A 10653-nucleotide genomic window follows, 5' to 3' on the forward strand; every position below is an offset into this window, starting at 1 on the left:
GCAGTAAGTCAATCGCATGTATTAAACTACCCCACAATGCTCCCCAGTCATCGATAGCCCTAAATGAGTGCATATGGTGTCTTGGCTTTGGGCGTCTTTTTGATCAGGTTGAGATTTTAATGGATTTTTCTTCGCCTCTGACAGATGAGGCTGTGGGGGGTGGGGGTGTTGCAGCCCGGCTCGGGGCAGACTGCAGGCTGCCGGTGGGGTCACTTGAACCTTGTGGTTGCAGAGCAGAGTGCTGAGACACAAAGAGCCAACGCTGCGCTCACAAGTGTCCGACAGCGGTAGAGTCAGGAAGTCTGGCGACTGTAAACCCCACCCGACCCCCCCCACATCTCAGACACACTCCAAGACACACCAAGCGGGCACTGCTGCGCACAAACCTGTACTACTGCACTTGTGAGGACATTTGTATTGACTTGCATTCACTCTCTGCAGATTCAAACCATAACTACTCAATGTTTAACCCCAACCTGTAATCTTAATCTATGTTATGTTTACTTTAAAGGCACAAACTGTGATCCAAAGGAAAACAAAAGTGTCACCCCACCACCAGCAAACACAGAATTAAGAAAAAATAATTTGTGTTTTATTATTAATGTTTGTAAAGTAAAGTGGAGTAAAATAAGCTTTTATTTTAACAACAAAACATAATGGTGATTTCCCATCAGTGAATGAATGAACTATTTAATTATTTAATTTAATGTACTTCAAATTTATATGGTAAAAAAAAATACAGAATACAGGCCTTTAACCATAAAACCAAATCATAACATTAAAAATGTGAACTAGCATATCATTTTTAGTGGTTTGCTTGAAAATAAAGTTTTGAAACACACACACACACACACACACACACACACACACACACACACACACACTCTGTGTCTGAAGATTTAGTTTTCTTTTAAACTGGAACTTTTGCAAAATAGAGTCATACTTAAAATGACCACAACCCGTATTCAGATCTGTGCTTGCTGGCTGAATTTTCCAAGTCGCAACATTTAGGTTTTTGAGTATAAAATGTTTTGTAAGTTTGTGCGCTCGCGACAAATTTACATGTCAAAACCTAAATATTTAAGCCTGTGAGCACAGATCAGACATGCAAATTTACAGCTACAAACTCAACTGTGCAAGCTCACAAAACTAATATTAGGTACAAAACTCACTATTTTTAAGCACATGTTTATGACAGATTTAACAATCTACTAAAATAAACACATTTTTGACCCCAGGTGTGTCCCTGCAACAGGTTCTTGTCCCTAGACATGATGAATACGTACCACATGTATTCACAACGCTCACACTTTCTATGAGATTTCAGTGTATTATAAATAAAAATATTTGCAAAGACCTAAACTGCATTATATTACCACCAAGAAGTCAACAATGATTGGCATCATTACACTCATGACCCATATTATGGTGTTTTTGTAATGACCAATGTGAAGTCACAGTATTGTGGTTAGTAAGTATTTTTACTTACCCTAACTTTAAAAGTGCTGTACAGTAATAATATGCTGCAGGTTTCTTATACATATTACAACTCATATCCTCAATTAAAGTGTAATTCATTAATTAATGCTATAAATCTGAATGGGATTAGTGTGAATGGTGGTAAAGCAGGGAGGTAATAGACATTTTTCTCTCAGTCTGTTGGACAAAAAGACCCTAAAATCCAGTTCAACTGTGTAGCATTAAAGGCTTAGAAGGATCTGCAATAGTTTACAGTCCGTGCCACTAAATATATTAGTCATTAGAGTAGTGCTGCTAATAATTGTACTGATAATTAGATATTTTGGCTTTGCATTAGAGAGTCACTCTGAAAGCGAACACTTTAAAGTTTAAAGTATCTATTTGTTGAAACACAAAAAAAGAAACAGAAGAATTGCTGTTACTGTTAAATATATGTTCATCATTTTTACTACTTTCATTTTTGCATTTCAGTCACAAACATATTCAAAACAAACTGATTGTAAACATCAGAACAACAAGAAGTCATTTCCTTCTCCACCGTCCTTTTGTGGGAATAACGAGATACAGTACAACTCAACATGCACAGCAAAGGTGGACAGGAATTTAGCAGAGAAAACAACAGATTTGCAGGCAGACTAAGTGGTTGAGTGAACAGGTTAACAGTGACGGGGCCTTGAATGGCTGTGACAGGGAGAAAGCAGTGAGAGGCTCCAGCACTGAAGGGGGAAGTGACCCGGAAACGGTGTGTAAGTGCAGCTTGCAGGAAAAATCTCTCCAGAAGCATTGATGCAAGTCCACCTAAATACACATTTCTCTTATTTCCCCTCGCTCTTTCTGCAGAGATGCATTACTCAGCAACACTCGTGCACACTCGTGCGCTCCAACGGCAAAGAAAAACCGATAGTGGGGAAGGTCTGACTGTGTTCAGCACCTACAGACCTGTAACTAAAACTTCTAATGATTCTCTGATCTGAGCAGATTTTCTTTCAAATTCAAACGTTGGAGCTTGTTGTTGGTGGAGGACACTGCAGTTGAATGCAAATACTTGTTCCCTGAATGCACCATGAGTCACAATGAGGCTTTCCAGAAGCTTGCTCTGGGACTCCTTGAGGGTGCTTGTAGCAGAAAGTCTTGGGTCAGATTTGCTTGTGAGATGTGAAAATGTAAATCTTGCCACACAAAGCTGATGATGTGTAAACTGATCATTGTGTAATTATGCAGTAGTCTGGCCTGTCATTGATCCTTTCTCTTTTTCTGCTCCCATAAAGAAGCTTTTTTTCAACCTAATTTGTTACTTCTTTGTTCTGAATCAGGATTCAGGCAACTAAAGTTTTTTTTTGTAAGTATCCACAATATAAAGACTCATGAAGAGACTCAAAGACTGATTTTTTTTTTTTGTTATAATATACTTTTTTTCAACCTTTCATGTTAAGTTTAACATTTACAAGCAGTCGGCCAAACTTTGTTCCCAATAACCTTTCTGACCTCTAATGTGTCTTTAGGAAAAGCTTTTGCAGTTCTTTCTTTTATGCAGTGATAATGTATCATGACTTTTTTAGTTTGAGGCAGTGAAATTATTTTTGTATCAAGTAGTTGTGTGTGTTTAAATACACTCTTGAAAGCAGTGACTTAGGGTTTCATAGGAACTCTGTGTGACTGCCAGATTTTCTGCCACTCTTCTTTCTTTTCCAGTGTTTTCTTTAATGCACCAAAGAGCAACGAACATTAGTCAGCAGATAATCTTAAGTAGAGTGACCTTAATATACTGTATATATATTTTGATGTTACATTTTAGCATGGAGGAGTAGTTAATGGATATGTAACGTGAAGTTCTTTACTGGTTGAATGTAGGAAACACTACACACATTAACCAAGTTGATATGGTAACACATTTTCACTGCATTATGTTAATTAACGCAGTCATAAACACTTTTGCAAGTTGTTTTTCCTATTTCTTTTTTTTTTTTTTTACCTCAGTGAATAAGAAAAGTGTAGCTCACCAAAAACTTCCCTCTGCTGTCTTTATAGATGTTGATCTCAAAGTTGGTCATCTGTACCTGTGTTTTTAACAGAAATGCCACCAGTGGTAAACTTATTTTTACTTATACTATACTTTTATATAAAGTGGTACCACATTCTTATAAAACTGTATTTACTGTGTTTGTTTATTATTCAAGAATTATTATTATTTGAAAATAGTAGTTCATAATACTCTTAGGTTAAAGACAGATTTTGCTCCATTGTTTACATTTGTATTCATTTTAACAGCAGTCTTTTGCAGCTTTAAGGTTTCTAATAATCAGTAACCCTAATTAATAATTAATTTCAGAATAGAAAATACCTTCTTCAACCCACTTAATCAGTCTGAGGTGAAATGGTTTCAACAAAGAGTGTTAAGATTTGGCCTTGGGTAGATGGAGCAGGAAGTTCACATACTCACATACTAAAACACATTTCACTTTTGTGCAAACTAACAAAAAGGGAGCATTACTGGCTGTTTGTGGGTCAGTATAACAAAAGACACTGTAGTAAGTTTCTGTACAGCTTGTAGAGAAGTGAACATTTAACACACTGTTTGTAAAGGCACCTGATGAGAGTGACTAAAACTAAAAAAAAAACTTAGTTTAAAGAGTTTTTCTGTTTGTGTAAACAGGCTGAGGCCCTACACACAAGTCAAAGAGGAAAAATGAATGAATGAATAAATAAATAAATAAATAAATACGCAGGAAAGTGAACTATTGCTGTAAATGATTTTCTAAATTCAAACTGTGTGTAATAAGAAATTAGCTTTAGGATTGTTTCGTTCGTTACAAAGCAAATAAAGTGACCTGGAGGCCATTTTCAGCTCCATCTCGGTCCAGTTTACTGCCCCCCCCCTCCGGAAAAATCTAAACTTTCACTTTGTTATATGATGACAGAATTTTTGTACACTTTCTAAAATAACACAAACTTCCTTTAATGTATTATGGTGTACCAAATCCACAATGAAAAGAAAAAAAATGCATTGGAACACGACGAATAATCAAACGTAGAAGTTGATCTTTTGTCCGAATATAATTCAAACACTTTGGTAAAATTGCAAATATTACACTTTTTATTGTAAAACTCATCACTGTCATGATATAGCCTGCCGACTGTATTCACAGTTTAACAGTCTGTCATATGAAAGGTCGAGTGGAAACAAACGATACAAGTGTTTCATTAAAATTAATAGTAATAATAATAATAATAATAATAATAAGGCCATATAAATACAAATGAAGTGTTGCTCCACAGAAACTCATTGAAAAGTTCAACACAGGAGTTGGGAAAAAAGAAAGAAATGTTTTTGCGGGGTTACAGAGCTGCAGCAGCAGCATCCCTCCGAGGGACTATATTAACGTACATTCATTCACATGACATTACTGCTCAGAGGAACTTTAATGTTTTCTGACGGCAAACTTTCTATTCAGACTTTCCTACCTATTGGAAAATAATAATAATAATAATAATAATAATAGTACACTTGGAGAATGACAGAAAGTGGCACATGCATGTCTTGGATTAGTTGATATGTTGACGTCAAAGGCAAAACAAGAAAGTGACGGGCCTCCTATCTAAAGCCAGAACAGGGAGCTTGTATGTCCGACTGATCCCGAACAGAAACTCATCAGTCCGCATCGAACAGGCCGAAATATTTGCCAGTGTTGGAGAAGTAGATGTAAGGCGCAGTGTTTGCAGTCGGGTACAGGACGGGGAAAGGCATGGGTAACAAACATCCGCCCAGCAGGCTGCTGTCTTTGTAAAAAGTCGGTAATTGCACGTTTTTTCCCGCCTCCGAGAGGTGCTCGGCGGCCAGCGGGCCCTCCATGTCCGTGGATAGCTGTCTCTTCAGCTTGTTGCGGCGGTTCTGAAACCAGATCTTAACCTGCGTCTCGGTGAGCTGCAGAGAGCCGGCGAGGCACGCTCTCTCTGAGCTGCTCAGATACCTCTTCATGTCAAAAGTCGCCTCCAGCTGAAATATCTGTCTCTTGGAGAAGATGGTGCGCGTCTTCTTCTTGACCATGGCTTTAGTGTCCGCGGTGGCCTGTTGTTGTTGTTGTTGTTGTTGTTGCTGCTGCTGCTCGGACGCGTCCTCGGCGGTGTGCGCACTTTGCGCTCCGGGACAGGAACCGGCGGTCAGCGGCGGCGTGTTTTCCCCGCGATCAGCACGGTGGACTCTGGGCTTCGTTTGCGCTGTGAATGAAGCGACACAACGTGCTTTGATGCAGCGATAAAGGCAAACTTACACACTTGTTTGTTTGTTTGTTTGTTTCTGCGTGCAAACACATGCGGAGGAGCTGCACAGTGATCGCCGCAGCCTGTTCAATAAATAAAAAGAAACAACGACCTCTAGTCCGCCAGCTTCACTCTGACATTTGAATAAACCCCGTCAGCCTATAGTTATTGTATCCATCTTTGTTGCCTCTAAACATGTCTGTTAGCCTAAAACTGTCTGTTTCTTATAAAAATAATGAATCATAGTGAATAAAGTACCTTGGAGAGACACTTTATGGACTTTATATATTTATTATCTGTTCACTTATTAAATCCCCGGCTACCTGTCTCGTCTGCTGCGCTGTCATGCCTCCTCCGGACGTCCCACATCCCATCACATCGCGCCTGGAAGTCCTTCTTACATCCACTGCCCCTCTGCTCCTTTGCACCGCCGCAGTCTCCGCCGTCCTGCCGCTTCAGGTTGAGGATGTTGTCGATGGTGAACGTCAAAGAAGCGCTCCGGCTCGGGGCGTCCTCTTTGCTCATGTTCCCCGGCATTTCATTTGCTCCTCCGCGATTCCCGAAACACCGACGTCTCCGGACGCTCCGAGCACCATCGCTGCTCGGCTGCGACTAGCGCGCAGAGGAGCCGGCGCGACGCTCTTCAACGACCCGGAAGACTGCGGTTTAGCAGCTTTTGATTGGTGAGGTTGGGGGGCAGATGAGGGCGGGATGCAGATTTACGTCTGGCTGCCATATTGTAGCTTTAAACTCTTTCCTGTCATCGAAATTCACGCCATAAAACCGAGTTCCTTTGAACTCCCTTCGACATGGCGTTTGTAAAGCATCACTGCGGAGTTGCCTGACATCCAGAGTGGGTCAAGAGATGTCAAAGGCTGATATATTGTTGATTTTTTAAGTATGGCACATTCACATGACAGCTTGACGACTCTCTAACTACAGGGGTCATGAGAATTATAGGACCTAAAGGATGAGTTCAGGGGCCACAAGCTTAAAAACAATGTGTGAAAGTCTTACACTTCCCTGATGAGTGTATTTCTTCACACTAACTGTGTGTCCTATAAACTTTATTGTCCCTTTAATCCAACATCTGAATTTGTCCATAACCCTATCTTAACTTGGCATACCGGTTCACATCAGCAAACCCGTTAACAAGCTGAATGTCTTAGCCGTCCTTATCTGCAAACATTTTATAAAGCGATGAAGTTGCCTCCCCAGTAAGAAACCACAAAACAAGTTGTGCATACATTTTATTCACATGTGAACATATCAGTGTACAAAAGTCTGTATTAAAATCCTCCTTAAATAATAAAAGAAAATGTGTCAGAGGATATTGCTAATAACGTACCCATGCTCTCACAGCTATCAAAAGATCAAAAGTCACAAACATCAAATGCCTTTTCATAAATGGTTAAGTTTTCTACATTTTGGTCCAAGGATACAGTGTGTAATATTCCCAAGATTATGTGTATGGGCTCAATTAAGGGTCAAAGATTCAGAGCTTGTGAAATAATGTTGAGAAAGAATCTGTGGTTGCATTTCAGCCTTCGTAAACCTGCAGCAAAACTCTGCATGAGAAGTTCAAATGTGAGGGCGTGTAAAGAAAAGATCTGTACGAAAAAAGCTGAACTAACCAACCAGATTAAAGGCAGAGAGTAAAAGTAAATTAAAAAAAGTGAATTCAAAGTGCAAATTTCTGCTGTAAAAGCAGGAGCAAAATTCATACTTTCCAATGTGGCTTTGTCTGTAGCTTCAGCGTCCATCTGTTTTCTGTGATTTATTTGCCACAGGTTCATTTCACAAGCTCAAAATCTTGTCGACCCTTATTTGATCCCATATGTTTGCGTCATTCACACAATTTCTGTGACAAATCACCACAAAATAAAAGCTATACTTGAAACCTGCCTGACCTGAGGACAGGACTGTGGGATGCTTAAACATCTGGCACTGAGTCTTGAAATGAATTCAATTGAAAATAAATTAGAACAAACACTGCTGATGTTGTTTAAATGGTTTTAAAGCAGGTGAGTGATCCACCTTGATATAAATCTGGCTGCATTTATTGAAGTTGCTTCTAAAACTTCTAAAAGAACCAGTTAAAGACAGGATGCATTGACTTTATTGCTCTCTGTCACACGTTTGCTCGGCGTCCACAACATCACCTCCACATCACCTCCACCCTTTAAGGTCACACCAGTCCAGTCATCTGTGGCGTTATGAACGACACCGGGTGGGCGAAGTGGGAAGTCAGTGGGTAGTTGATGGCATTAGAGAAGCCGACCACAGGTGGCGACACTCGGGGCAGGCTGGCCAGCGTCACAGGCGTGGTGACGTTTTCGCGATACAACACGGGGACTCTGACGACCCTCTGGGCGGCGTAGGAGACGGCGGCGCTGCTGGCCTCCACGTCCGCAGCGATCTGCCTCTTCCACTTGTTCCTGCGGTTCTGAAACCAGATCTTCACCTGGGTCTCGGTGAGCTGCAGCGAGGCGGCCAGCCCGGCTCGCTCCGAGCTGCTCAGGTAGCGCTTCAGGTCGAAAGTGGACTCGAGCTGGAACACCTGACTCCGGCTGAACACGGTGCGGGTCTTCTTCTTTCGCACCGCTTTCGTGTCACCTGAGAGGAGGAAGTTGGAGGGATTTGACTACATGTAACTGGATACACTTCCTCTAACATTACGTCTTCTGTCGTGGTTTGTTATATCGCGATATTTGTATATGTCGTGATAAAGTTTGAACTACAAAGTCTCTAGTTGATTGATAAAATAACCAGATGGGAACATTATTACTGATAACATCACTTAATACAACCAGAACTATTACAGGGATAGATGGCATGGTGCATAAATGGTGTAGGATCATTTTGGACGATTTACTCATGATAAATCACCATATTGCCCAGCTCTGCAGCTATAACCAAAACAAACAAACAAACAAACAAACAAAGTAATCCCACAGCTGTTAATAAGTGGAATCCATTCTGTATTGTTTTCATTTAAGTCTGTCAAATGATTGTCTTTTTCAGTCACTGAGTGACATAAGACCTCATTTTGTTGATGGTGGCTTCAATAAAGTTGTAGACAGCAGCAAGAATAACAGGCTGCAGATACTCAAGACTTTGTTGTTGTGGTTTTAACTATCGTCCCTATATTTTCTGCCCCTCACAGAGATATTCATTACTGATACCCGGACTAAGCTCAGTCTAGGTTTATCCTTTTTGTTTAAAGTTTATAACAGATCGTCTTTGTCAGCCTAAACAGGAAAAGATACTATTCAGCCTCTGTATAACTTTGTGTCACTTATAACTGTAGATATTAAATGTAAATAATAAGGGCTCATCAAGAAGATAACATTATAAAACAGGAGGTTTTTCACTTGAAATAAAGTGGTGCCTGGTTTCTCTCGCTGGGCCCAGGAACTCTTTGCTACATCACTGCAACTTAATATAAAACTTCTGTTGTAAGTTATAAATAAACACCCACATTTTACATTTTGGATGAGACTGTTATGCCCGAGGAAGCGTTTCAGGAGCAGAGCGCATGCGTGGTGACGAATGCCCTCTTGTGCAGGCCGCAGAGCACAAGGTGGACTGTCTTGTTTTTAAGGTTAGTATGTCGCTTTGGCCTCACCTGCATCGCTGCAGTCTTCTCGAGAGAAGCAGGAGGAGCGCGCGTCGTCCTCCTCCCTGTCATCCGTCAAACTCTCGTCCCCCTTTTCCTCCGGCTCCTCGTTCTCCTCCGCCCGCCCGGCTAAAGCTGGGGAATCCCGGTGCGTGTGTTCACCCCTGTACGGTGGACCTGCGAGGAACATGGAAACAAATAATGAATCTTACACACTGATCGGGCTTCATTTCGCTCATGTCCAACAGCAGGACAATATCTGCACCGATCCATGCTCCCTGTCCTTTTCCAAGATCATAAATGCGCGTCAGCTCCTCGCTCTCTCTCAGAGTGAGACTGTTGTGTGGATGCCAAACACTGTGGGCCCCGCAGGCTGATAGTAGGGGAGTTTTACGCACAGAGGATGGGACCGTAAAACGTGCTACAGCTCATGTGTCACTTCCACTTGTAGCCCGGTGAAGAACCGGAGCGAGACGTTTGTGTGAAGATTATAAATGCTGGACGCTGCTGTAGCCTCATTCTGCTCCAGGTGGTCATTTTAGACTTTTACGCACGAGTCGGCTGGGGGTTATTATGAAATTTGTAATTGCAATATGTTCCTGGCTTGTACTTTGGAGATAATTGCTGTCGCGAAAGCAAGTTAGGCCACATTAACAGACAAAATAAGAGCAGCAGTTCCCTCTTGTCTTAACATTTGTGAGCTCTGTGCTGTTTATCAGCTGACCAGGACAAACACATACTAACACTGACACTCACTTCTTGAGGTGCCGCGCGTTGTGTTTGCTGACGTCCCGCTCCACTTCAGCACTTCACTGTGGTGCCGACGTTTTGTTTCCAGTCCCGGACACACCGCCGGGCTGTGGACGGTAACTTTGAAGCTCGAGGTCTCCACCCGCTCCTCAGCCCCTCTGTGCGAAGTCCCCAGCAGATTCTCAATGTAAAAAGAGGAACCTCTCGACGGAGGACCGAGCTTCGATCTCGGTGCTTTATCGTCGAGCATATTGACTTTCTCTGTCCTTCCAGGCCGATTTGCACCTTCTTTTTTTTTAAAATCCCAGATGTGGAAATTATAAAATCATTCCCGGGAATGTGTCTCGTTTCCAGCCAGGGGTGCTTTCTGCTCCGCGTGACCCATCCCGACGCAATCCATGAGAGCAAACAGAGCTCAAGCCTCAGCTGTAAGAGATCCAGACAGAAATTTCGACTTGAGGAGACGATGGTTTACTCCAGAAAAAAAAACAACAGCCGAGACTGTGTCGTTGTACAGAGCCTCTCTTGCAGGCTGTGTGATAGTCTGC

The 10653-nt window shown here is 41.7% G+C and overlaps 2 protein-coding genes across 2 annotated transcripts; both read right to left on the reverse strand.

Moving 5' to 3' along the window:
- Nucleotides 1–5128: 5128 nt before the first annotated feature.
- On the reverse strand, nucleotides 5129–6273 carry LOC139306171 (homeobox protein HMX3-A-like). Its single transcript, XM_070930131.1, has 2 exons — nucleotides 6060–6273; nucleotides 5129–5694 (listed from the first exon to the last, which is right to left on the reverse strand). The coding sequence occupies exons 1-2, from the start codon at nucleotides 6271–6273 to the stop codon at nucleotides 5129–5131; spliced, it is 780 nt and encodes a 259-aa protein (XP_070786232.1).
- Nucleotides 6274–7924: 1651 nt separating this feature from the next.
- On the reverse strand, nucleotides 7925–10355 carry LOC139306333 (homeobox protein HMX1-like). Its single transcript, XM_070930269.1, has 3 exons — nucleotides 10112–10355; nucleotides 9365–9532; nucleotides 7925–8352 (listed from the first exon to the last, which is right to left on the reverse strand). The coding sequence occupies exons 1-3, from the start codon at nucleotides 10353–10355 to the stop codon at nucleotides 7925–7927; spliced, it is 840 nt and encodes a 279-aa protein (XP_070786370.1).
- Nucleotides 10356–10653: the final 298 nt, after the last annotated feature.

Source organism: Enoplosus armatus, chromosome 23 (assembly GCF_043641665.1).
Source record: "Enoplosus armatus isolate fEnoArm2 chromosome 23, fEnoArm2.hap1, whole genome shotgun sequence".
Taxonomy (NCBI): Eukaryota; Metazoa; Chordata; class Actinopteri; order Centrarchiformes; family Enoplosidae; genus Enoplosus; species Enoplosus armatus.

Bases quoted from the DNA above. Each gene is read 5' to 3' on its own strand.
- LOC139306171 (XM_070930131.1), bottom strand. From the start codon at position 6,273: ATGCCGGGGAACATGAGCAAAGAGGACGCCCCGAGCCGGAGCGCTTCT. The intron at 5,695-6,059 runs GTAGCCGGGGAT...CTTCATTCACAG, and splicing joins CAGCGCAGCAGACGAGACAG to CGCAAACGAAGCCCAGAGTC.
- LOC139306333 (XM_070930269.1), bottom strand. From the start codon at position 10,355: ATGCTCGACGATAAAGCACCGAGATCGAAGCTCGGTCCTCCGTCGAGA. The intron at 9,533-10,111 runs GTGAGTGTCAGT...TGTTCCTCGCAG, and splicing joins AACGCGCGGCACCTCAAGAA to GTCCACCGTACAGGGGTGAA. The intron at 8,353-9,364 runs GTGAGGCCAAAG...TCCTCCTCTCAG, and splicing joins AGAAGACTGCAGCGATGCAG to GTGACACGAAAGCGGTGCGA.